This window comes from Salmo trutta, chromosome 6, assembly GCF_901001165.1.
Source record: "Salmo trutta chromosome 6, fSalTru1.1, whole genome shotgun sequence".
Taxonomy (NCBI): domain Eukaryota; kingdom Metazoa; phylum Chordata; class Actinopteri; order Salmoniformes; family Salmonidae; genus Salmo; species Salmo trutta.
In genome coordinates, this window is record NC_042962.1 from 10,564,465 (window position 1) to 10,591,474 (window position 27,010).

Sequence of the window (27,010 nt, forward strand, 5' to 3'; positions counted from 1 at the left end):
ATATTTTTTGGGGCTAACCACTGCTTCCTAGTAACTCCATAGCAACGTATCATATTGGCTATTAGACACACCTAAAATATGGCACTTAAAGCCAGTCCTGTCTTTGGGGTTATCACTGTGAAATTGTCTTCTCTTCAATCCCTACCATAATAATACTATATCAATCCCTACCATAATAATACTATATCAATCCCTACCATAATAATACTATATCAATCCCTACCATAATAATACTATACTGCTCAAAAAAATAAAGGGAACACTTAAACAACACATCCTAGATCTGAATGAAATAAATAATCTTATTAAATACTTTTTTCTTTACATAGTTGAATGTGCTGACAACAAAATCACACAAAAATAATCAATGGAAATCCAATTTATCAACCCATGGAGGTCTGGATTTGGAGTCACACTCAAAATTAAAGTGGAAAACCACACTACAGGCTGATCCAACTTTGATGTAATGTCCTTAAAACAAGTCAAAATGAGGCTCAGTAGTGTGTGTGGCCTCCACGTGCCTGTTTGACCTCCCTACAACGCCTGGGCATGCTCCTGATGAGGTGGCGGATGGTCTCCTGAGGGATCTCCTCCCAGACCTGGACTAAAGCATCCGCCAACTCCTGGACAGTCTGTGGTGCAACGTGGCGTTGGTGGATGGAGCGAGACATGATGTCCCAGATGTGCTCAATTGGATTCAGGTCTGGGGAACGGGCGGGCCAGTCCATAGCATCAATGCCTTCCTCTTGCAGGAACTGCTGACACACTCCAGCCACATGAGGTCTAGCATTGTCTTGCATTAGGAGGAACCCAGGGCCAACTGCACCAGCATATGGTCTCACAAGGGGTCTGAGGATCTCATCTCGGTACCTAATGGCAGTCAGGCTACCTCTGGCGAGCACATGGAGGGCTGTGCGGCCCCCCAAAGAAATGCCACCCCACACCATGACTGACCCACCGCCAAACCGGTCATGCTGGAGGATGTTGCAGGCAGCAGAACGTTCTCCACGGCGTCTCCAGACTCTGTCACGTCTGTCACGTGCTCAGTGTGAACCTGGTTTCATCTGTGAAGAGCACAGGGCGCCAGTGGCGAATTTGCCAATCTTGGTGTTCTCTGGCAAATGCCAAACGTCCTGCACGGTGTTGGGCTGTAAGCACAACCCCCACCTGTGGACGTCGGGCCCTCATACCACCCTCATGGAGTCTGTTTCTGACCGTTTGAGCAGACACATGCACATTTGTGGCCTGCTGGAGGTCATTTTGCAGGGCTCTGGCAGTGCTTCTCCTGCTCCTCCTTGCACAAAGGCGGAGGTAGCGGTCCTGCTGTTGGGTTGTTGCCCTCCTACGGCCTCCTCCACGTCTCCTGATGTACTGGCCTGTCTCCTGGTAGCGCCTCCATGCTCTGGACACTACGCTGACAGACACAGCAAACCTTCTTGCCACAGCTCGCATTGATGTGCCATCCTGGATTAGCTGCACTACCTGAGCCTCTTGTGTGGGTTGTAGACTCCGTCTCATGCTACCACTAGAGTGAAAGCACCGCCAGAATTCAAAAGTGACCAAAACATCAGCCAGGAAGCATAGGAACTGAGAAGTGGTCTGTGGTCCCCACCTGCAGAACCACTCCTTTATTGGGGGTGTCTTGCTAATTGCCTATAATTTCCACCTGTTGTCTATTCCATTTGCACAACAGCATGTGAAATGTATTGTCAATCAGTGTTGCTTCCTAAGTGGACAGTTTGATTTCACAGAAGTGTGATTGACTTGGAGTTACAATGTGTTGTTTTAGTGTTCCCTTTATTTTTTTGAGCAGTGTATATCAATCCCTACCATAATAATACTATATCAATCCCTACCATAATAATACTATATTATATCAAGACTTTCCAGTTGCCATTTGTGATCCTACCTCCCAGCTATTATTTTCATCCATTATTTTCTATTCAACTTCTCAACCAATAGTATGGCTTCTGTCTGATCGGAATACACAGGTGTGTTTGTAATGAGCCCATGATGAAGGTGCTCCTAGATGCTGATCTGAGGTCAGTGTAGCAATACTTTGATCTCATTCATAACATGTAAACATTTCAGGATATAGTTTCAATTTTCCCCCATTTGATACATAATATTACTCTAAGACATTTCTTTTTTCATTCACATTCTCAAAATATGCCTACTTTAGTAGAAAATAAGAAAGTTTATATATAGTATACTCATAATAAAAAAATACCTGATGAGGTACAATCTATATGCAAAATACATTCGCAGAATTAGAAAAGCTTTCAAAAAGCCAATATAAAGTAGATGCCATTTCAACATATCAAAGCACAGTGCCTATCTAAAAAAGTCAGTCAAATGCCATTGGTTACAAATAATGCTTATCTTATGTTTATCTTTGACGATAAGTCAGTTTGACATGCTGGTAGGCTTACTCAATGGTTTTATAGGCTACGCAATATTTTAACACTTTATATTTGTCCCATTCTAACCCTTCCCGAAGCGTATAGTATCATCATTTTAGGCAATAAAGTTTCAACGTGTGATGTGTCAGATATATTAGTGAAACATGATCCGTACACAGTCAGATCATATGGGTTTGTAGCCTGGGTAAGTGTCAGGTAATACAGAAATCACACTATAAAAATACTGCTGATTTTGTGAATCAAATGCATTAGAAATAAAGCACTGTCACTTTTACTCCCTCAAAAAGCAAAAAAAAAAAACTCTGAACTGCTACCTAGGCAACAGTGGAGGACAGGGTGGAGTGACATCACTTCCTCCTATGATGTCATTTCCTCTTACTGGAACCCAGGTGCCGCCTCGTGGCCGCCTCCACCCTCCTCCTCTCCGCCTCCTCCGCTCTCTTCCTCTCCTCCTTCAGTTCTTTATACCTCCACTTGGGAAGCTGCAGGAAGTCGCCCCCTCCGTCTTTAAAACTGCTCTTCCTGTGGACCCTCTCAGGTTCAAAGGTCGGCGTTGGGGCCTTAGAGATTCTCACCTTGGGAATGGACATCCCCGGCCGCACACTGCTACACTTCACCATACCCAGAGGCAGCAGGCTAGTCTTTCTCAGGGCCATGGAGGAAGAGGCCCCAGACATCTTACCGAGGGTAGGGTTAGTCGTGGTGGGGTTTTTGTTCGGCGGCAGCAGGATGGTCCGCCGGTCCTTTGGAGGTTTGGGCACCAGAGTGACCCTTGAGTTCTGGGAGAGTTTTCTGTGGGTGTCGAGCCTCTCAGGGTTCTGGGTTTTCAGTTCTTTGGCCTGTTGGCGTCGGAGGATCTCTGGGACAGAGTAGCGACGTTTACCCACGCAGGGTGGGCTTGCCGGACACACCTGAAGAGCAAGTACAAACAGGTATATATAAGAGGAAGGGGGGGGGGGGGGGAGTGAGCAATGAGAACATGAAGACAGAGCGAGAGAAAGGTTAAATACAGTAGAAGTGAGAGGAATGAAGAAACAGAAGTTTCTAACTCACTGTGGAACAAGCCATCGCCACGAAGGGGCTCCCCAGTGCTGTTGTCACGGTGACTAGGTGATCTAAGACTCCTTCGTCGTTAGGCTCTGTGATGTTGGCAAATGTCAGAGCATTTCGTACGGCGTCTGATATACGCTGCATACAGCCTCGAGGCTCCCGGGCCTTAGATACTAGAGACGCCAGCTGGGGCCACTCTGGACTGGAACAATTATATCAGATTAGGAAATAATACGATTGGAAGAATTGCAATATGAAGTTATACCGATGACATCGTATAATGATAATAAGAATCACCACCTCCATCATCAGCAGAAACAGCATCATCACCATCCTCATCACCATCACCACCATCATCATCACCACCATCCTCATCATCATCATCACCACCATCATCATCACCACCATCCTCATCATCATCCCCATCATCCTCATCATCATAACCACCATCCTCATCATCATCATCCTCATCATCATCACCACCATCCTCATCCCCATCATCCTCATCATCATCTCCATCATCCTCATCATCATCACCATCATCCTCATCATCATCACCATCATCATCACCACCATCATCATCACCACCATCCTCATCATCACCATCATCCTCATCATCATCACCATCATCATCACCACCATCCTCATCATCATCACCATCATCATCACCACCACCATCATCACCACCATCCTCATCATCATCCCCATCATCCTCATCATCATAACCACCATCCTCATCATCATCACCATCATCCTCATCATCATCACCACCATCCTCATCCCCATCATCCTCATCATCATCACATCATCCTCATCATCATCACCACCATCCTCATCATCATCATCACCACCATCCTGATCATCACCATCATCCTCATCATCATCACTATCATCCTCATCATCATCACCACCATCCTCATCATCATCCTCATCAAGTATAGTCTACCTGTATGCGTCACACAGTTGATAAGGACAGGGTCTGGATTGGAGGCGTGTCATGGCCCAGGCGGTGTCGTAGCGTCCTGTGAAAAACGCCCACTCTCTGGAGGTCAGCTGACGACCAAAGTCCCTTGCCTCCATGTCAGCTCCTTACAGAGGAGAAAGAGAGGAAGAGAGGGAGGAGAGAGGAGGAGAGTAGGAGAGAGAGAAGGAAAGTAGGAGAGAGTGGAGGAGAAGGAGGAAAGAGGAGGAGATAGTAGGAGGGAGAGGGAGGAGAGAGTAGGAGAGAGACGGGAGAGTAGGAGAGAGAGGAGAGAGGAGGAGGAGAGAGGCAAGGAGATAAATTAATGACGAGATCCTTCAGATGTCAAATTGCACCCTACTGGTAGATGTTATTTCTGCTTTAAATTACTGTTTGAAGTTAAATATTACTGAAATATGAATGATGAAATATACACTGCTCAAAAAAATAAAGGGAACACTTAAACAACACAATGTAACTCCAAGTCAATCACACTTCTGTGAAATCAAACTGTCCACTTAGGAAGCAACACTGATTGACAATAAATTTCACATGCTGTTGTGCAAATGGAATAGACAACAGGTGGAAATTATAGGCAATTAGCAAGACACCCCCAATAAAGGAGTGGTTCTGCAGGTGGTGACCACAGACCACTTCTCAGTTCTTATGCTTCCTGGCTGATGTTTTGGTCACTTTTGAACGCTGGCGGTGCTTTCACTCTAGTGGTAGCATGAGACGGAGTCGACAACCCACACAAGTGGCTCAGGTAGTGCAGCTCATCCAGGATGGAACATCAATGCGAGCTGTGGCAAGAAGGTTTGCTGTGTCTGTCAGCGTAGTGTCCAGAGCATGGAGGCGCTACCAGGAGATAGGCCAGTACATCAGGAGACGTGGAGGAGGCCGTAGGAGGGCAACAACCCAGCAGCAGGACCGCTACCTCCGCCTTTGTGCAAGGAGGAGCAGGAGGAGCACTGCCAGAGCCCTGCAAAATGACCTCCAGCAGGCCACAAATGTGCATGTGTCTGCTCAAACGGTCAGAAACAGACTCCATGAGGGTGGTATGAGGGCCTGACGTCCACAGGTGGGGGTTGTGCTTACAGCCCAACACCGTGCAGGACGTTTGGCATTTGCCAGAGAACACCAAGATTGGCAAATTCGCCACTGGCGCCCTGTGCTCTTCACAGATGAAAGCAGGTTCACACTGAGCACATGTGACAGACGTGACAGAGTCTGGAGACGCCGTGGAGAACGTTCTGCTGCCTGCAACATCCTCCAGCATGAACGGTTTGGCGGTGGGTCAGTCATGGTGTGGGGTGGCATTTCTTTGGGGGTCCGCACAGCCCTCCATGTGCTCGCCAGACTGCCATTAGGTACCGAGATGAGATCCTCAGACCCCTTGTGAGACCATATGCTGGTGCGGTTGGCCCTGGGTTCCTCCTAATGCAAGACAATGCTAGACCTCATGTGGCTGGAGTGTGTCAGCAGTTCCTGCAAGAGGAAGGCATTGATGCTATGGACTGGCCCGCCCGTTCCCCAGACCTGAATCCAATTGAGCACATCTGGGACATCATGTCTCGCTCCATCCACCAGCGCCACGTTGCACCACAGACTGTCCAGGAGTTGGCGGATGCTTTAGTCCAGGTCTGGGACGAGATCCCTCAGGAGACCATCCGCCACCTCATCAGGAGCATGCCCAGGCGTTGTAGGGAGGTCATACAGGCACGTGGAGGCCACACACACTACTGAGCCTCATTTTGACTTGTTTTAAGGACATTACATCAAAGTTGGATCAGCCAGTAGTGTGGTTTTCCACTTTAATTTTGAGTGTGACTCCAAATCCAGACCTTCATGGGTTGATAAATTGGATTTCCATTGATTATTTTTGTGTGATTTTGTTGTCAGCACATTCAACTATGTAAAGAAAATAAGATTATTTCATTCATTCAGATCTAGGATGTGTTATTTTAGCGTTCCCTTTATTTTTTTGAGCAGCATATGTTAAAGTAAGTTAAATATGAACAAGGTGAATTTGTTTGTCCATCTGTGTACTTACCTGCTAGCATCAGGGCTCGTACACACTCCACCCTGCCCTGCATAGCAGCCTTCATCAGAGCAGTGAAGCCATGGCAGTTCCTCCTCTCTATGTCCAGACCAGGGAAGTAGTTCAACAGGAAGTTACTGATCATTATGTGACCTGGAGGGGGTGGGGCGAGATGGGGAGAGCCTTGTGAACCTTTTTGAACTGTGTGGGTCTATGTGTGGGTCTGTGTGTGGGTCTGTGTGTGGGTCTATGTGTGGGTCTGTGTGTGCACATGCAGGTGTGTGTGGGTCTATGTGTGCACATGCAGGTGTGTGTGGGTCTATGTGTGCACATGCAGGTGTGTGTGGGTCTGTGTGTGTGCATGCGGGTGTGTGTGGGTCTATGTGTGCACATGCAGGTGTGTGTGGGTCTATGTGTGCACATGCAGGTGTGTGTGGGTCTGTGTGTGCACATGCAGGTGTGTGTGGGTCTGTGTGTGTGCATGCGGGTGTGTGTGGGTCTGTGTGTTTGTGTGTGTCGTACCTGCCTGTGCAGCTGTGATGAGGGCGGTATTCCCCTCAGTGTCCTGCCAGTTGACATCCAGGTGACAACACTGAGCCAACGCTATGACAACGTCAACGTAACCCTGGTAACACGCCACCATCAGCCCCGTCTATGTGTGAGAGAGAGAGAGAGAGAGAGAGAGAGAGAAAAGGTTGAAAAGCCTATCTCAGACAGACAGTCACAGGCGTGTTACTGTTCTGTCTTCAACAGCTCTGTTTCTCCCTCCCACCCTCTCTACCTATAGCGCTGAGGTGGCTACTGTTCCGGGAAGGCCACAGTGTGTGTGTGTGTGTGTGTGTGTGTGTGTGTGTGTGTGTGTGTGTGTGTGTGTGTGTGTGTGTGTGTGTGTGTGTGTGAGTGTGCGCGTGTGCGTGTGCGTGTGCTCGTGCGCATGCCCGTGTCCATGCCTGCCTGCCTGCCTGCCTGCATGTCAAAGTTGGTTCCTGAATCGACAATGTAGTTGACAGTGCTAGTTCTGTTCTGATGCTTAACTGGGGAAACATGATATGAGATCCAAGCCAGTGTCAATGAGGTCAGACAACAACGGGAGGCCTGTATGTACGGTCCAAAACTAATATCATACCGTCAACATTAAATCAGTTTGGTTTGCTGTTAAAACAGAATTTCGATCCTTGTGGAAAACTCCTACTGCTTTCTGTCATGCCGTGTTTTTGGAATGCCGTGTTTTTGGAATGCCAGTGAAATGTGTGTGTATACAGCTTGGAATCTCCTGGAAAAGTCCCAGTGTTTTCCGGAAGGCCAACACTTCATCAGCCAAAACAAACCCTACTGCCAGAGAGGGAGGATGGGGGGGAGGGGTGGAGATGAGTGGAGAGAGGCAAAGGAGAGGAGATGGAGACAGAGAAAGGATAGAAGAGGTATTGGGAATGAAGGAGAGGAATAAAGGACAGCACAATAGAGGCAGCAAACTTGGGGTATTCTTTCTATTAGGAGTAAAATGTATATATTAGAATAGCGGTGGCAGGTAGCCAAGCTGTTAGAGAGGCGAGCCAACAACCGGAGGTTTGTCAGTTTGAATCCTGGGTCTGACTGGGAAAATAATCTGTTGGGAAGTGAGCTGGCAACCAGAGGGTTGCTGGTATCAAATCCTAGATGCCATTGACTGCCGTTGTGCCCTTGAGCAAGGCACTTAACCTCCCACAACAACTGCTTCACCGGCGCCCAGAGTGGCAGAACCCTTCTCCAATCTCTATATATATGGAACAGTCCCCTTCAACCTCTATATCTATGTAACAGTCCCCTTCTCCAACCTCTATATGTACGTAACAGTCCCCTTCTCCAACCTCTATATCTATGTAACAGTCCCCTTCTCCAACCTCTATATCTATGTAACAGTCCCCTTCTCCAACCTCTATATGTATGTAACAGTCCCCTTCTCCAACCTCTACATGTATGTAACAGTCCCCTTCTCCAACCTCTATATGTATGTAACAGTCCCCTTCTCCAACCTCTATATGTATGTAACAGTCCCCTTATCCAACCTCTATATGTATGGAACAGTCCCCTTCTCCAACCTCTACATGTATGTAACAGTCCCCTTCTCCAACCTCTATATGTATGTAACAGTCCCCTTCTCCAGCCTCTATATGTATGTAACAGTCCCCTTCTCCAACCTCTATATCTATGGAACAGTCCCCTTCTCCAACCTCTATATCTATGTAACAGTCCCCTTCTCCAACCTCTATATGTATGGAACAGTCCCCTTCTCCAACCTCTATATGTATGTAACAGTCCCCTTCTCCAACCTCTATATCTATGTAACAGTCCCCTTCTCCAACCTCTATATGTATGTAACAGTCCCCTTCTCCAACCTCTATATGTATGTAACAGTCCCCTTCTCCAACCTCTATATGTATGGAACAGTCCCCTTCTCCAACCTCTATATGTATGTAACAGTCCCCTTCTCCAACCTCTATATCTATGTAACAGTCCCCTTCTCCAACCTCTATATGTATGTAACAGTCCCCTTCTCCAACCTCTATATGTATGTAACAGTCCCCTTCTCCAGCCTCTATATGTATGTAACAGTCCCCTTCTCCAACCTCTATATGTATGTAACAGTCCCCTTCTCCAACCTCTATATTTATGTGTATATTTCGGGGGTTGGGATAAAGGAGTAGTCACATTTCGGTTGGTTACTGTTTACCAAGTAAAGGTTTGCGTTAACCTGCAATCATGATTAATGTCAGGTGATGGTTTAAAGCAACAGGTTGTGTGTGTGTGTGTGTGTGTGTGTGTGTGTGTGTGTGTGTGTGTGTGTGTGTGTGTGTGTGTGTGTGTGTGTGTGTGTGTGTGTGTGTGTGTGTGTGTGTGTGTGTGTGTGTGTGTGTGTGTGTGTGTGTGTGTGTGTGTGTGTGTGTGTGTGTGTGTGTGTGTGTGTGTGTGTGTGGAGGGGGGTATGAGACAAGCCTATAGTGTGCTGAGGCTAAAAATAATGCCAGACACTCACGGCTCAACCCTGAAACAATCAGCCTGAGAGGTACTTCCAGGGAACGACTGTGTGTTTGCTTGTGAGTGTGTGTGTGTGTGGCTGATTTAAGTGATTTGTGTGGTGTATAATTAGGAATTCATGGAATAACTGAGCAGCGAAATTGTTCATTGGTGTCTAAATTCTACGTGAGACGATGGCTGTGTGTGTGAAATATTGCCTTTGCGTGTACTGTACCTGGCCATACACATAGCTGAAGTTTTGATGTTTTAAATGTAGGGCGCAGGCTTGTTCTTAAAACAGATTAATGTGTGTCCTTCCCAAATCCTAATCTGTTCTGTAGTGGATTGATGTTGCTCCCAGCTCTTGCACTAGCTTCTGCATAACTGCTTAGCAGCCTCAACAGGATTTTAAATTTGAAAAAAGTTTCATTCATAATCATATTACACTTTATTTTAAGTGCTTTTCAAGACACCCAAAGTCACTTAACATACAGAAGGAAATCAGCAGGATAAAAAGCTATAAAAATCACATTAAAATAAATTGGGATATAAAAATAGATTAAACATGATGACAGACTAACCAGGGAAGTGAACTAGACGGAGGACGGAAAGCTAAGACAACAGAGAATCTGTGTGAAGAGGTATGTCTTTATTGTGGATGACATTATTCTGTAACTAAGACAACAGAGAATCTGTGTGAAGAGGTATGTCTTTATTGTGGATGACATTGTTCTGTAACTAAGACGACAGAGAATCTGTGTGAAGAGGTATGTCTTTATTGTGGATGGCATTGTTCTATAATGTGCATGAGTAACAGGTTTCCTTTTGTTCTATAATGTGCATGAGTAACAGGTTTCCTTTTGTTCTATAATGTGCATGAGTAACAGGTTTCCTTTTGTTCTATAATGTGCATGAGTAACAGGTTTCCTTTTCTTCTATAATGTGCATGAGTAACAGGTTTCCATATCCAAGGTTGTTGGATCATGTTTTACATTTTGTAAGATTTGTCTTTACTTGTTAGCAACAGTGCAAACCCTTCATCCACAGAACAAATTCAACACCTAAATTGGCTAATTTTGAAGACATTGGTTGACTAAAAGACAGCAGTCTGGTGTCCATAGTGTTTTGCCTGGAGTAACGTCCTTATCCCAACCCTGTTGTGGAAACATTACATTTATTCCCTGTTTGAAACCCTAATTGTTATACAAGTTACACATTTTCACTGTTTTTGACAGATAACATCTATTTGATGAGCAGGTGTTAAAACAACATGTCTAATCATACATTTCCTAGAACAAAAATTACAGGTGGCCAAAATGCCAGAACACGGGATAAAACAATAAAATAATTATTGAACCTTTATCTAACTAGGCAAGTCAATTAAGAATACATTTCTATTTACAAAGACGGCCTGCGGGGACGGGATTCGAAATGTAAATGTAGCACAAAACCCACATCGCGACTAGAGAGACACCACAACACTACAAAAAGAGAGACCTAAGACAACAACACAACATGGCACAAACACATGACAACACAACATGGTAGCAACACAACACAACATGGTAACAACACAACATGACAACACAACATGGCAGCAACACAACATGGTAGCAACACAACATGACATCACAACATGGCAGAAACACAACATGACAACACAACATGACAACACAACAACACAGCATGGTAGCAACACAACATGACAACACAACATGGTAGCGAAACAACATGACAACACAGCATGGTAGCAACACAACATGACAACACAGCATGGTAGCAACACAACACAACATGACATCACAACATGGCAGCAACACAACATGACAACACAACATGGTAGAAACACAACATGACAACACAACATGACATCACAACATGGCAGCAACACAACATGACAACACAACAACACAACATGGTAGCAACACAACATGACAACACAACATGGTAGTTCCATGCTCGTTCCAGTCGCTAGCTGCAGCGAACTGAAAAGAGGAGTGACCCAGGGATGTGTGTGCTTTGGGGACCTTTAACAGAATGTGACTGGCAGAATGGGTGTTGTATGTGGAGGATGTGGGCTGCAGTAGATATCTCAGATAGGGGGGAGTGAGGCCTAAGAGGGTTTTATAAATAAGCATCAACCAGTGGGTCTTGCGACGGGTATACAGAGATGGCCAGTTTACAGGTGTCACGCCCTGACCTGAGAGAGATGGTTTATTTCTCTATGTTATTAGGTCAGGGTGTGGGGTGGGCATTCTATGGTTTATATTTCTATGTTTTGGCCAGGTATGGTTTCCAATCAGAGGCAGCTGCCTATTGTTGTCTCTGATTGGGAACCATATTTAGGCAGCCCTTTTCCCTCCTTGAGTTGTGGGATGTTATTTTTGTACTGCTCGTTATAGCCTGCAAGACGTGACGGTCGTTTGTCATTTGTTTATTATTTTGTTGAAGTGTTCTGATTTAAAATAAATATAAAGATGAACACTCACCACGCTGCCCCTTGGTCTACTCCTTTTGACGATCGTGACAACAGAAGAGTATAGAGTGCAGTGATGTGTCCTAAAAGCAGCATTGGTGGAAAATCTGATGGCCGAATGGTAAAGAACATCTAGCCACTTGAGAGCACCCTTACCTGCCGATCTATAAATTATGTCTCCGTAATCTAGCATGAGTAGGATGGTCATCTGAATCAGGGTTAGTTGGCAGCTGGGGGGAAAGAGGGAGCGATTACGATGGAGGAAATCATGTCTAGATTTAACCTTAGCCTGCAGCTTGGATACAGTGCCTTGCAAAAGTATTCATCACCCTTGGCGTTTTTCCTATTATGTTGCATTTAAATCTGTAATTGAAATTGATTTTTATTTGGATTTCATGTAATGAACATACACAAAATAGTCCAAATTGTTGAAGTGAAATGAAAAAAATGACTTGTTTCAAACAATTCTAAAAATATAAAACGGAAAATTGGTGCGTGCATACAGTTGTAGTTAGAAGTTTACATACACTTAGGTTGGAGTCATTAAAACTCATTTTTCAACCACTCCACACATTTCTTGTAAACAAACTATAGTTTTGGCAAGTCGGTTAGGACATCTACTTTGTGCATGACACAAGTCATTTTTCCAACAATTGTTTACACACAGATTATTTCACTTATAATTTACTGTATCACAATTCCAGTGGGTCAGAAGTATACATACACTAAGTTGACTGTGCCTTTAAACAGCTTGGAAAATTCCAGAAAATGATGTCATGGCTTCAGAAGCTTCTGATAGGCTAATTGACATAATCTGAGTCAATTGGAGGTGTACCTGTGGATGTATTTCAAGGCCTATCTTCAAACTCATTGCCTCTTTGCTTGACATCATGGGGAAATCAAAAGAAATCAGCCAAGACCTCAGAATTAAAATTGTAGACCTCCACAAGTCTGGTTCATCCTTGGGAGCAATTTCCGAACGCCTGAAGGTACCACGTTCATCTGTAAAAACAATAGTACACAAGTATGAATACCATGGGACCACGCAGCCGTCATACCGCTCAGGAAGGAGACGCATTCTGTCTCCTAGAGATGAACGTACTTTGGTGCGAAAAGTGCAAATCAATCCCAGAACAACAGCAAAGGACCTTGTGAAGATGCTGGAGGAAACAGGTACAAAAGTATCTATATCCACAGTAAAACAAGTCCTATATCGACATAACCTGAAAGAGCGATCATCAAGGAAGAAGCCACTGCTCCAAAACCGCCATAAAAAAAGCCAGACCACGGTTTGCAACTGCACATGGGGACAAAGATCGTTCTTTTTAGAGAAATGTCCTCTGGTCTGATGAAACAAAAATAGAACTGTTTGGCCATAATGACCATTGTTATGTTTGGAGGAAAAAGGGGGAGGCTTGCAAGCCGAAGAACACCATCCCAACCGTGAAGCAGGGGATGGCAGCATCATGTTGTGGGGCTGCTTTGCTGCAGGAGGGACTGGTGCACTTCACAAAATAGATGGCATCATGAGGTAAGAAAATTATGTGGATATATGGAAGCAACATCTCAAGACATCAGTCAGGAAGTTACAGCTTGGTCGCAAATGGGTCTTCCAAATGGACAATGACCCCAAGCATACTTCCAAAGTTGTGACAAAATGGCTTAAGGACAACAAAGTCAGGTACTAGAGTGGCCATCACAAAGCCCTGACCTCAATCCCATAGAATATTTGTGGGCAGAACTGAAAAAGCGTGTGCGAGCAAGGAGGCCTACAAACCTGACTCAGTTACACCAGCTTTGTCAGGAGGAATGGCCGAAAATTCACCCAACTTATTGTGGGAAGTTTGTGTAAGGCTACCTAAAACGTTTGACCCAAGTTAAACAATTTAAAGGCAATGCTACCAAATACTAATTGAGTGTATGTAAACTTCTGACCCACTGGGAATGTGATGAACGAAATAAAAGCTGAAATAAATAATTCGCTCTACTATTATTCTGACATTTCACATTCTTAAAATAAAGTGGTGATCTTAACTGACCTAAGACAGGGAATTTGTACTAGGATTAAATGTCAGGAATTGTGAAAAACTGAGTGTAAGGTGTATGTAAACTTCTGACTTCAACTGTATGTATTCACCCCCTTTGCTATGAAGCCCCTAAATAAGATCTGGTTTAACCAATTACCTTCAGAAGTCACATAATTAGTTAAATAAAGTCTACCTGTGTGCAATCTAAGTGTCACTTGATCTGTCACATGATCTCAGTATATATACACCTTTTCCGAAAGGCCCCAGAGTCTGCAACACCACTAAGCAAGGGGCACCACCAAGCAAGTGGCACCATGAAGACCAAGGAGCTCTCCAAACAGGTCAGGGACAAAGTTGTGGAGAAGTACAGATCAGGGTTGGGTCCAAAAAAAATATCAGAAACTTTGAACATCTCACGGAGCACCATTAAATCCATTATTAAAAAATGGAAAGAATATGCCACCACAACAAACCTGCCAAGAGAGGTCCGCCCACCAAAACTCATGGACCAGACAAGGAGGGCATTAATCAGAGAGGCAACAAAGAGACCAAAGATATCCCTGAAGGAGCTGCAAAGCTCCACAGCAGAGAATGGAGTATCTGTCCATAGGAACACTTTAAGCCTCTGGCCCTTCTTTGGACACTGTGTTAACTAACCTCCAGATGAACTTCAATGCCATACAACTCTCCTTCCGTGGCCTCCAACTGCTCTTAAATGCAAGTAAAACTAAATGCATGCTCTTCAACCGATCGCTGCCTGCACCTGCCCGCCCGTCCAGCATCACTACTCTGGACGGTTCTGACTTAGAATATGTGGACAACTACAAATACCTAGGTGTCTGGTTAGACTGTAAACTCTCATTCCATACTCACATTAAACATGTCCAATCCAAAATTAAATCTAGAATCGGCTTCCTATTTTGCAACAAAGCATCCTTCACTCATGCTGCCAAACATACCCTCGTAAAACTGACCATCCTACCGATCCTCGACTTTGGCAATGTCATTTACAAAATAGCCTCCAACACTCTACTCAGTAAATTGGATGCAGTCTATCACAGTGCCATCTGTTTTGTCACCAAAGCCCCATATACCTCCCACCACTGCGACCTGTATGCTCTCGTTGGCTGGCCCTCGCTTCATACTTGTCGCCAAACCCACTGGCTCTAGGTCATCTACAAGTCTCTGCTAGGTAAAGCCCCGCCTTATCTCAGCTCACTGGTCACCATAGCAGCACCCAACCGTAGCACGCGCTCCAGCAGGTATATCTCACTGGTCACCCCCAAAGCGAGTTCTTCCTTTAGCCGCCTCTCCTTCCAGTTCTCTGCTGCCAATAACTGGAACGAACTGCAAAAATTTCTGAAGCTGGAGACTCTTACCTCCCTCACTAGCTTTAAGCACCAGCTGTCAGAGCAGCTCACAGATCACTGCACCTGTACATAGCTCATCTGTAAATAGCCCATCCAATCTACCTCATCCCCATACTGTATTTATTTATTTATCTTGCTCCTTTGCACCCCAGTATCTCTACTTGCACATTCATCTTCTGCACACCCTACCATTCCAGTGTTTAATTGCTATATTGTAATTACTTTGCCACCATGGCCTATTTATTGCCTTACCTCTCTTATCCTACCTCATTTGCACATGCTGTATATAGATTTTATTACTGTATTATTGATTGTATGTTTGTTTATTCCATGTGTAATTCTGTGTTGTTGTATGTGTCGAACTGCTTTGCTTTATCTTGGCCAGGTCGCAGTTGCAAATGAGAACTTGTTCTCAACTAGCCTATCTGGTTAAATAAAGGTGAAATAAAAAATAATTAAAATAAAAGCCGCACACTTCACAGAGCTGGGCTTTACGGAAGAGTGGCCAGAAAAAATCCATTGCTTAAAGAAAAAAATAAGCAAACACGTATGGTGTTCACCAAAAGGCATATGGGAGACACCCCAAACATATGGAAGAAGGTAATCTGGTCAGATTAGACTAAAATGTAGCTTTTTGGCCATCAAGGAAAATGCTATGTCTGGCGCAAACCCAACACCTCTCATCACCCCGAGAACCCTATCCCCGATGTTTTTCATCGGCAGGGACTGGGAAACTGATCAGAATTGAAGGAATGATGGATGGTGCTAAATACAGGGAAATTCTTGAGGGAATCCTGTTTCAGTCTTCCAGACATTTGAGACTGGGACGGAGATTCACCTTCCAGCAGGGCAATGACCCTAATTATACTGCTAAAGCAACACTGAGTGGTTTAAGGTGAAACATTTAAATGTCTTGGAATAGCCTAGTCAAAGCCAAGACCTCAATCCAATTGAGAATCTATGGTATGTCTTAAAGATTGCTGTACACCAGCGGAACCCATCCAACTTGAAGGAGCTGGAGCAGTTTTGCCTTGGAGAATGGGCAAAAATCCCAGTGGCTAGAGTTTTATTTCACTAGGCAAGTCAGTTAAGAACAAATTCTTATTTTCAATGACAGCCTAGGAACGGTGGGTTAACTGCCTTGTTCAGGGGCAGAACGGCAGATTTGTACCTTGTCAGCTCAGGGATTCGATCTTGCAACCTTTCGGTTACTAGTCCAACGCTCTAACCACTATGCTACACTGTCGCCCCATGTGCCAAGCTTATAGAGACATACCCCATGAGATATGAGATGTGTGTGGGGGGGGGGGGGGGGGGGGTGAATAGTTATGCACAGTTTTCAGTTTTTTTGTGTTATTTCTTGTTTGCTTCACAATAAAAAATATGTTGCATCTTCAAAGTGGTAGGCATGTTGTGTAAATCAAATGATACAAGCCCCACAAAAAAATATATTTTAATTCCAGGTTGTAAGGCAACAAAATAGGAAAAATGCCAAGGGGGTGCTTTCGCAAGCCACTGTATGTGCTGAGAGAAGGACAGTGTAGTCTAGCCATACTCCTAAGTACTTATATAAGGTGACTTCATAAAGCTCTAAACCAGGGATCATCAACTAAATTCAGCCACGGGCAATTTTTTTCTTGAGTGGATGGGGGCCAGAACATAATTACAAATAATTTGTAGACGTCAAATTGATCGCAAAAAGCACAAACAGATAGAATGTTTTACTAATACATAATCATTTCAAAACTGTTTTTAAAGTATTTTATGTCCAACAATGAAAATTACCCCAAATAAATTAAAAAAATACTCAGAAACATTATCACTGCATACACTTTATTTGCCCCGCCAATGTTGTTCTTCTCATACCATTTTCAAAATGTTAGGTTTATGATCACACTGGTAACAGATCATTTGCTGTATTACTTGTGAGGCACAGCTAAGTGAGCATAATAGTTTGCTTTTTAAAATTTGAGTAGACTACTGGCCTGCATCTGTTGGTCAGTCTGAGGGGTGGGAGGGAGCAGCTGAGGCTGCCTTTTACGCGACTCACTGTCCCTTGTCTCTCCCTCCCTCCGCTGAGAAAAGGGGACAGACACAGTCTTCCAGCTGATGGCGAAACTCAAGTCGCACTGCATTATTTCTGCCTCATGCCCTAATTCATGTTGTTACTCATCTGACCAGAGAAAGTGAAATATTCCTCGATATTAAAAAAGACACAACTCTCAAATAATAACAACGCAAGCTTATCGAAACGCGCATTTTATGTCTTATAAAACTGTTGAACAATGTGCTGAATAACAACTTAAAGATTAACGTAATCGTAAAAACAGCAGCTCTTTGCTATATTCATTGAGTCTCTCTCTAGTCATAGTTTCAAAAAATGTTGTTTGTTCAAGGTTTCTTTTTACAGTCTATGGCGCGAGGAAACTAGACACTGTGATCTCAGCTATCTGATTGGCCAGTGGTAGGCCTATAGGTGCACTTGATTTGTTTCTCTGGGCCTGCCGGGTAGGCGGAGTTCTACATTCAGACACATGAAATGGTTCAAAATGGGAACACTTTGCCTTCCCGATGCTAGCGCTGCTGAATCAAGTGCAGCTACCTGCAAACAAATAAAAAATAGGGCTTATCGTTGGGTTTTTTACAGAAATGTTTGGTGATCAACTTGGAATGGCTACCTATCAAAAGCTTTGGCCAAGTCAATAAAATAGCAGCACATCATTGCTTAGAGTCAAGAGCAGTGGTGACATAATTTAAGACATTTAAGGTTGCAGTGACACATCCATAAATCAGACTGCATACCAGAGATATTATTATAGACATCAAGAAAACCAGTCAGTTGATTATTGACAAGTTTGTCCAACACGTTTGATAAACAGGGCAAGACAGAAATAGGCCTATAACAGTTAGGATCAGCTTGATCTCCCCCTTTAAATAAAGGACACATGGTGGCTGCCTTCCAAGTACTGGGAACCTCCCCAGAGAGGTGAGACAGGTTAAAAAGGTCAGAGATAGGCTTGGTGATGATCGGGGCAGCAACCTTAAAGAATAAAAGATCTACACCATCTGACCCAGATGTTTTTTCGGGGGTTCAGTTTAAGGAGCTCTTAGCTGCAGGGAGAAACTGTTGCGAGGTAGGGGTAAAGAGGAGGAGCATCAGGGCTAGTCCCATTAGATATATACTGTAGGTGGAGGTCGTTAAGGTCAATGGGGTCACTGAGTGAAACTACTCCGCTCTCAGCCCCACAGGTACACACACACAAAAACCCAGGACGCTGATACACACACACACACACACACAGAGCGAGAGAGAGAGAGAGACCCAGTGCCAGCGAGTAATCTGGGAATATAGAGAGACAGAAATAGAAAAGCTTAGCCCTATCAGCCTCACACTGAGAGAGAGAGAGAGAGAGAGAGAGAGAGAGAAAGGTGAGGTAACATGGGGAAGGGACAGAGAAAGGGGTGGCCTCATTCTAGTGATCTGCTGTGTGTCCATCCATCTGTGTGTGACAGAGAGAGTGAGAGAGAGAGAAAGCGTGGGAGAGACTAAACCGAGACAGAAGGAGAGAGGGACTGCCACTGCTGACACACACAAACACATACACACGCACACACACTACTCTGTCAAGAAACAGCATGGTGCTGAAACATCCACAGGTCACTGAGAGAGTGGTGTGTTTGTGTTGAAGACATACAATATGTTCAACTTTGAAGCCTTTCCTCAACAAAAGAAAGATCAACCGCAAGAAAGAAGAAATGTAATATGTTGAATAAAACATCCCGTTGTCCCTCCAGTCAGTGTGTCTTCATCTCTAGGGGTTTAGAGCATTGGCGGTCAGTGCCATTTATGATGAGAGATAATTTCTTCATCAGCATGGCCTTACTTCTATTACAGCACGTTGGATGACTGTCATTCATATTCCATTCACCGAGTTCAATGTAACATCGAGAGGTTTAGGCTGCTAGATGATACTCAAATTGTCCCTGTTCCCATCATTAGGTTGCTACAACCTAGCCTATGAAAGTTTACAACGTAGGTGCACACAGGTCAAGAGAATTGTGAGTAATCAAGGTGACAAACAGTGACACATTCAATACCACCTTGTACACTCTTGCCTGCATCTAGCTGATCTAGGGTGCAATCATTAGTCCAACAGTTGCAAACAAGTCTATTGGACAAATTCAGGTATGTTTATCCCCGTTTCGTTCCATTTGCTTCCGTTTAAGAAACGTTTTTCAATGGAATCGGTGGAATGAATACACCACCTGATCACACGAAAACAGTTAACTTTCATAGCAGATACATGAAAACAGCATGGTCACTTTGCTCATGTATATAAAATTAAACTATCAACGCGCTCTACTTCTTTCACCTTTTCCCTTCGCTTGTGGATTTCAGTGCACAACACATCAGCTGTCTGTGACCAGGTGAAAAAACTTTTCCAAGCCAAACTTTCATATCATAACCACTAACTGCTACACACAGCCTACATCATTGTCAAGTCATAGTCTACTAGAACTACTAGAACTAACACGTTAGTAAAACCGCTACAATCGTGCAGTACAGCGTACAGTCAGAAAGCCGTTTGGTAGTTACACTGGCGGGCCCCGGTGGCAATAAATTCATAAAACCAAACGCTTACCTTGACTTGGAAGAGTTCCAGTGTTGGATAGCCATAGCCAGCTAGCTAACATAGCATCCCTCTCTGTTTGAGCCGGTGTTTGAGTAGGCTAAACTAGCTAGATGCATTTGCTAGCTAAGTGAAAGTTAAAGTTAAGTTCACTCTCTCTATTTCTCTCTTGCTTCTCCTTAATGTTGGTAGAAATTAATTTGTTAAAAACTGTTAAACTACTGTCTTTCTCTCACTTTGAGTCAGCTACTCACAACCTTATACACTGCAGTGCTAGCTAGCTGTAGCTTATGCTTTCAGTACTACATTCATTCTCTGATCCTTTGATTGGATGGACAACATGTCAGTTCATGCTGCAAAAGCTCTGATAGGTTGGAGGACGTCCTCCGGAAGATGTCATAATTACTGTGTAAGTCTATGGAAGAAGGTGAGAACCATGAGCCTCCTAGGTTTTGTATTGAAGTCAATGTACCCAGAGGAGGACGGAAGCTAGCTGTCGTCCAGCTACACCATGGTGCTACCCTACAGAGTGCTGTTGAGGCTACTGTAGACCTTCTTTGCAAAACAGTGTGTTTTAATCAATTATTTGGTGACGTGAATGTATTTTGTACAGTTTTATCTAAAAATTATAACTTTTTTAATGTTTCACTATTTTAGTTTTTATGAAATTCACTGAGGACGATAGTCCTCCCTTTCCTCATCTGAGGAGCCTCCACTGGTTTAGAGGTTCTCTCTATCATCAGGGTTGTGTCCAGTCCAGAGGATGACCTTTAACCCCCTAGACAGGTTGTTGACTGTGTACTGTTCCTGTATGCTACCATATTACTCTACCATGTAGCCTGTTCATCGTTCCTTGTCTTCAACTGACTAGGTTCCATTGTTACATTTTACAACTTCTAAACTACAGCAATAGTAAACAGAATTCTATATGTGTTACTTGTTTCTTTAATAAAATATTGAACAGATTTTGTTTTGTTTCTGTCTGTGTATCAGATATAGATGTTGCCTCGGTTACACCAGAGGACATGAGATGGGACGTACGTCACACAGAGAGACTCAAACCCAAAACAGAGCTTTGTTGACAGTGTGACAGATAGCTAAGGTCATCATCCCCGATCCAAGAGATCATTTCACAGATGAAAACATTGTCCCTTGTTTCTATGACTAAGCAAACTGAAAACACATCTCAAAGCCTAACCACTAATCCCTCTGTGGCCCCATACACACTCAAATAGTACAACTGATGTACAACAAATTTGGCACAGCCATTGTGAGAAAACAGTTTTTCTGTACAAAAATAATAACACAACCATTATTGTGTAAACATATTTGTGCAAACATTCTCTCCATTGGATCACTACCATTATGTGCAAATGCGTTGTACATCAGTTTTACAACCTGAGTGTCTACGGGGCCTCTGTGTGACAGGAACGTGAAGAACAGTAGGTGTGTCTTTCAGAACAGCAGACAGCAGACAGGAGTACCTCTCAGTGTAATGAACAGCAGACAGGAGTATCTCTCAGTGTAATGAACAGCAGACAGGAGACAGGAGTATCTCTCAGTGTAATGAACAACAGACAGGAGACAGGAGTATCTCTCAGTGTAATGAACAGCAGACAGGAGACAGGAGTATCTCTCAGTGTAATGAACAGCAGACAGGAGTATCTCTCAGTGTAATGAACAGCAGACAGGAGACAGGAGTATCTCTCAGTGTAATGAACAGCAGACAGGAGACAGGAGTATCTCTCAGTGTAATGAACAGGAGACAGGAGTATCTCTCAGTGTAATGAACAGCAGACAGGAGACAGGAGTATCTCTCAGTGTAATGAACAGCAGACAGGAGACAGGAGTATCTCTCAGTGTAATGAACAGCAGACAGGAGTATCTCTCAGTGTAATGAACAGCAGACAGGAGTATCTCTCAGTGTAATGAACAGCAGACAGGAGTATCTCTCAGTGTAATGAACAGCAGACAGGAGTATCTCTCAGTGTAATGAACAGCAGACAGGAGACAGGAGTATCTCTCAGTGTAATGAACAGCAGACAGGAGACAGGAGTATCTCTCAGTGTAATGAACAGCAGGCGGGAGACAGGAGTATCTCTCAGTGTAATGAACAGGAAGGAGTCTCTCAGTGTAATGAACAGGAGACAGGAGTATCTCTCAGTGTAATGAACAGCAGACAGGAGACAGGAGTATCTCTCAGTGTAATGAACAGCAGACAGGAGACAGGAGTATCTCTCAGTGTAATGAACAGCAGACAGGAGACAGGAGTATCTCTCAGTGTAATGAACAGCAGACAGCAGACAGGAGTATCTCTCAGTGTAATGAACAGCAGACAGGAGACAGGAGTATCTCTCAGTGTAATGAACAGCAGACAGGAGACAGGAGTATCTCTCAGTGTAATGAACAGCAGACAGGAGACAGGAGTATCTCTCAGTGTAATGAACAGCAGACAGGAGACAGGAGTATCTCTCAGTGTAATGAACAGCAGACAGCAGACAGGAGTATCTCTCAGTGTAATGAACAGCAGACAGCAGACAGGAGTATCTCTCAGTGTAATGAACAGCAGACAGGAGTATCTCTCAGTGTATTGAACAGCAGACAGGAGACAGGAGTATCTCTCAGTGTAATGAACAGCAGACAGGAGTATCTCTCAGTGTAATGAACAGCAGGCAGCAGACAGGAGTATCTCTCAGTGTAATGAACAGCAGACAGGAGTATCTCTCAGTGTAATGAACAGCAGACAGGAGACAGGAGTATCTCTCAGTGTAATGAACAGCAGACAGGAGTATCTCTCAGTGTAATGAACAGCAGACAGGAGTATCTCTCAGTGTAATGAGTTTATCATACACTCCAATGTTTCAAGTAATTATCTTTTTGTTTTGTCATGATTTGGTCTCTCTCTCTCCCTCTCTCTCCTCTCTCTCTCTCTCTCCTCTCTCTCTCTCTCTCTCTCTCTTTGTCTTCCGACTGAAGATATCCACACACACACACACTCCTCTCCTAAAATACAGTCCTGAGTGCTGTAATTCCCATGAGAATTCTTTTGACATGCAGCGTTGATGAGGAATGCAGGCACAAAGCCACCAACACACGCGCGCGCACACACACACACACACACACACACACACACACACACACACACACACACACACACACACACACACACACACACACACACACACACACACACACACACACACACACACACACAGTAGGAGCATTGATGGGGAATGCTATACAGCATGGGGTGAGATGGGTAGCAGGCACAGGGCCAGGCAGAGACACATCCAGTCGGCATCATGGCATTCCGATGATGTAGTTACCGCTCGTCCTCCCTCAGGCACTCTGACCTCATCATTGATTACACACAGAGAGGAAGGACTGCATGACCACTTCACTGTACAATCTGAGAAAGGACCCTAATACAGCGCACTGACAGAACAAGTGTGTGTGTCTGTGTGTCTGTGTATGTTTATGCAACTGTCCTTTTAATGAAAAAAAGCAAAACAACATAAAAAGTGAAGACTTAAGGGGAAGTTTGTCTTCAGTGTCTTTGAGTGTCTGTGTGTCAAAGGCAGGAGGCCCTACTGGTGTTTTCCAGCCAGTTCCTCTTCGGCCTCTGTGTTGTGTAGGCTGTGGTTGAAAAACATCTGGTGAGTCATAGTGACAGTTAAAACACAAGGTGGATCCGAACGTTGATAAACAGATGGGAAGCTAGCTGTCTCTTTGATTTACATTGTCTAATAAAATCTACAGTATTACTATGTTTTATATAAAGCAGCTATTGAGTTGTAATGTGTCGCTGGACAGTCTGTAGACCTAAAGCAGAAAACTCTTCTCATAAATCTCTGTAAAATACTGTCTTAACAGGCCCTTCATTTGATGGTAGATTCATATTAGAAAGTCAGAAAGCAAACTTATATTACACTGACTCTCTCACAATTACCCTAAATCCACACACACACACACATACACAAATATATACATACATACATACATACATACATACATACATACATACATACATACATACATACATACATACATACATACATACATACATACATACATACATACATACATACATACATACATACATACATACATACATACATACATACATACAAGACTGGCTGTTCTGCTGACTGTGAGAGACTCAGTGTTTTCCTGTTGCTGTAATTATGACTAGCAGAGCTCCAGGCTCCTCTCTCTAAACCCATAATCTATGAGTAGACACACACACACACACACACACACACACACACACACACACGCACACACACGCACACACACACACGCACACACACGCGCGCACACACACGCACGCACACACGCATGCACGTACACACACACGCACACGGACGTGAGAGGAATAACTTGAATGAAACATGGAACTGGGTAATATACAGTATACCCATGCAATGTTTCAACCACTAACAGGAAACCAGCTTAATAACAAAAACCAGCCTGTACCACAGGCACCAAGGGAAACACAGCTCTTCCTCCTAGATGTGGAACAAACTACATTAGCAACTCAGTTCAGCTGGGATGGAAGGACAGGTTTAACTTTGGGATACAAAGTTCCTCATGAATCTGAAAGTTTGACTATCTGCTACAGTGGTCGAAGATATATGGATAATCTGAATACTGTTGTAGCGGTTGACATGTTCTTGTTTAACCCCTGTGACATATATGTGTGAAATGCCCAAGTCTTCATCCAACAGACATGCAACAGCTGATCACTATTTTGACCATGCGTAATTACGCACAGATGAGTTCGCACCTCACGCGCCATTGTTTCCAAACGACCTAATTATATTTTCCTAATCTCCAAACACACAAAAGGAGCAGCCACTGGATATACATGCATTAGAACAGAACACTTTCTGAGGAAACTATTTGACACTGAACATATAGGCACATTGATCTCGACTTACTCTGTTGTTTTTATCCGTCTCCCTCACCTCCGCCTCCTTCACACCTTGTCGGATCATGATCCGGACTATCGTGGCATTGTTGGTGCAGCACGCCTGGAAGAACGACAACGGCTCGGGACTCTGCGGAGAGGGGGTCCGCTCGTTGTCCGCGAACGCATCGTCCGGTGGGTAGAATGAGTCGTCCGAGGCGATACTCTTGGTGTCCGGTAATAACGATAAATCGTCGTATTCCTCGTAGTCATCGTCCTCGTCTCCCTCAGACTCACAGGACCCGAGGTATGAGTCGTCGTTTGATAAGGACGGCGGTTCGGCGGTTATGGTCGGGTGGACCTGGACGAAAGCGCTGGTGCCTTTGGTGCTCTGCTGCTGCTGGTTGACAAGGGTCGTAGTAGAGGAGCCACCTCCGTCTCTCTCGTCTGTGATCAGAACCATCTAACCCCCTGGGTGGTTGTCCTCCTTGGGGGGAAGAACGGTGGCTGTGGGCTGGCGCACTTGGATGTTTTTGCCAACATCAACGCGGATTATGAGTTTAACTTTGTAAAGAGCCTGGAAATGGAATGACAGTGAAGGTTCGGCAAACAGTTTTGACGTAATCCAACAGGCCAACTGCCGCTCCGACTCCTTTGGGGAATATTTCCCGGTTAATATTTAAACTCCATCATCCCGCATTCCGTGAGAAATAAACATCAAACCATATTTCTGCTCTCTCTCTGGAATACCAACCTAGGCAACACGGGTTTGTAGTCCGCATTCGAAATTAGAAGACTATTGTTTTCATTTTTTTTCATTTTTATTCAACAGTCAAAAGTCCTTATTGCCTAAGCAAATCAAACCGAGAGAGTTCCGCCGATTTGTAATGTCATCATCGAGATTAGAAAAAATTCCGGTCCTCATTTCGGGCAGAAAACAGACAGGCAGTACAGAAATTAAAAGTACCACACACACCAAGCCAATGTAGAATAGAGAAACAGGCACACGCTAAACTTTCCCATAATCGGATTAGTTTCGTAGTGTACTACCTCCCCTCTTCTCTCTCTCTCTCTCTCTCTCTTTTTTTCCCTTCCTTCGCTCTCCCCTCTCATTTCGTTTGAGCAGATTAAAATCGGGCAAACCCATCGGGAGCATCAGAGCCAGGGGCGTTTCTAGGATGTGAGGACATTCAGGGGTTAGCCCAATGCCAGTAGGGGGTCCTGAGGCATCCCCCTAAAAAAATTTACAAATAATTTCAATAGCTAAATGCATGACTTTGGTGCATTTTGAGATTAGCATTGAGAGATTAGAACATTGAGAGATTATATATTTTTCTAGTGATTTGCACCTTCCCACCTGCCACAGCAGACACTGTCAATAGTCAATTACAGTTGCTACTGTGGGTCTCTACTCAGAAACACTCACTACTCTCTACTCAGAAACACTCGCTACTCTCTACTCAGAAACACTCGCTACTCTCTACTCAGAAACACTCGCTACTCTACTCTGGAACACATACATCTACAGTGTTTTGCCAAAAACCACTCAACAACTTCAAACATAAACTCTGACCTGTCAGATGAGCCAAATTGATTAAAGAATCACACAGTACCCAAACACTCTCTCTCTCTCTCTCACTCACACACACACGCACGCACGCACGCACGCACGCACGCACACACACACACACACACACACACACACACACACACACACTGCAGCTTTAAGTGATACAGTCTACTGTGTGTTTACCAGGGACATCACCAGGACCCTGGCTTTCGGGGTCAGCCCTTAATCTTTTGCGTTGCTGTGATGGTGTAAGACATTTTTTTGGCCAAATGAATGCACCGCTTAGTTCGTAGAGCTGTGGTGACACTCCCACAGTCATCCAACTGTTATAACCAGGGGTGTAGAGCTGCCAATTCTCAGAATGGTGCTGTCTCACAAGATCACTTCATGATGAATTACTATTCTACATAATAAAACAAATATAATAGCATACATAATGTTAGGCTACTGTTAGACCAAAAACACCACATCATTTCTTATGACAATTTAGCATGTTTACTGAAATGTCACGTTTTACTCATATGTACTCAACAGTACCTCTGTGCTTTGATTGAAACA

General features: G+C 44.2%; 1 protein-coding gene across 1 annotated transcript; it reads right to left on the reverse strand.

The window, feature by feature from the left end:
• Positions 1-1,776: 1,776 nt before the first annotated feature.
• On the reverse strand, positions 1,777-26,020 carry LOC115195399 (ankyrin repeat domain-containing protein 33B-like). The gene is made up of 6 exons (XM_029755216.1): positions 24,914-26,020; positions 6,998-7,127; positions 6,488-6,628; positions 4,420-4,561; positions 3,477-3,675; positions 1,777-3,334 (listed from the first exon to the last, which is right to left on the reverse strand). Exons 1-6 carry the CDS (start codon positions 25,343-25,345, stop codon positions 2,789-2,791), a joined length of 1,590 nt encoding a protein of 529 aa, XP_029611076.1. The 5' UTR covers positions 25,346-26,020; the 3' UTR covers positions 1,777-2,788.
• Between the last annotated feature and the right edge of the window lie 990 nt (positions 26,021-27,010).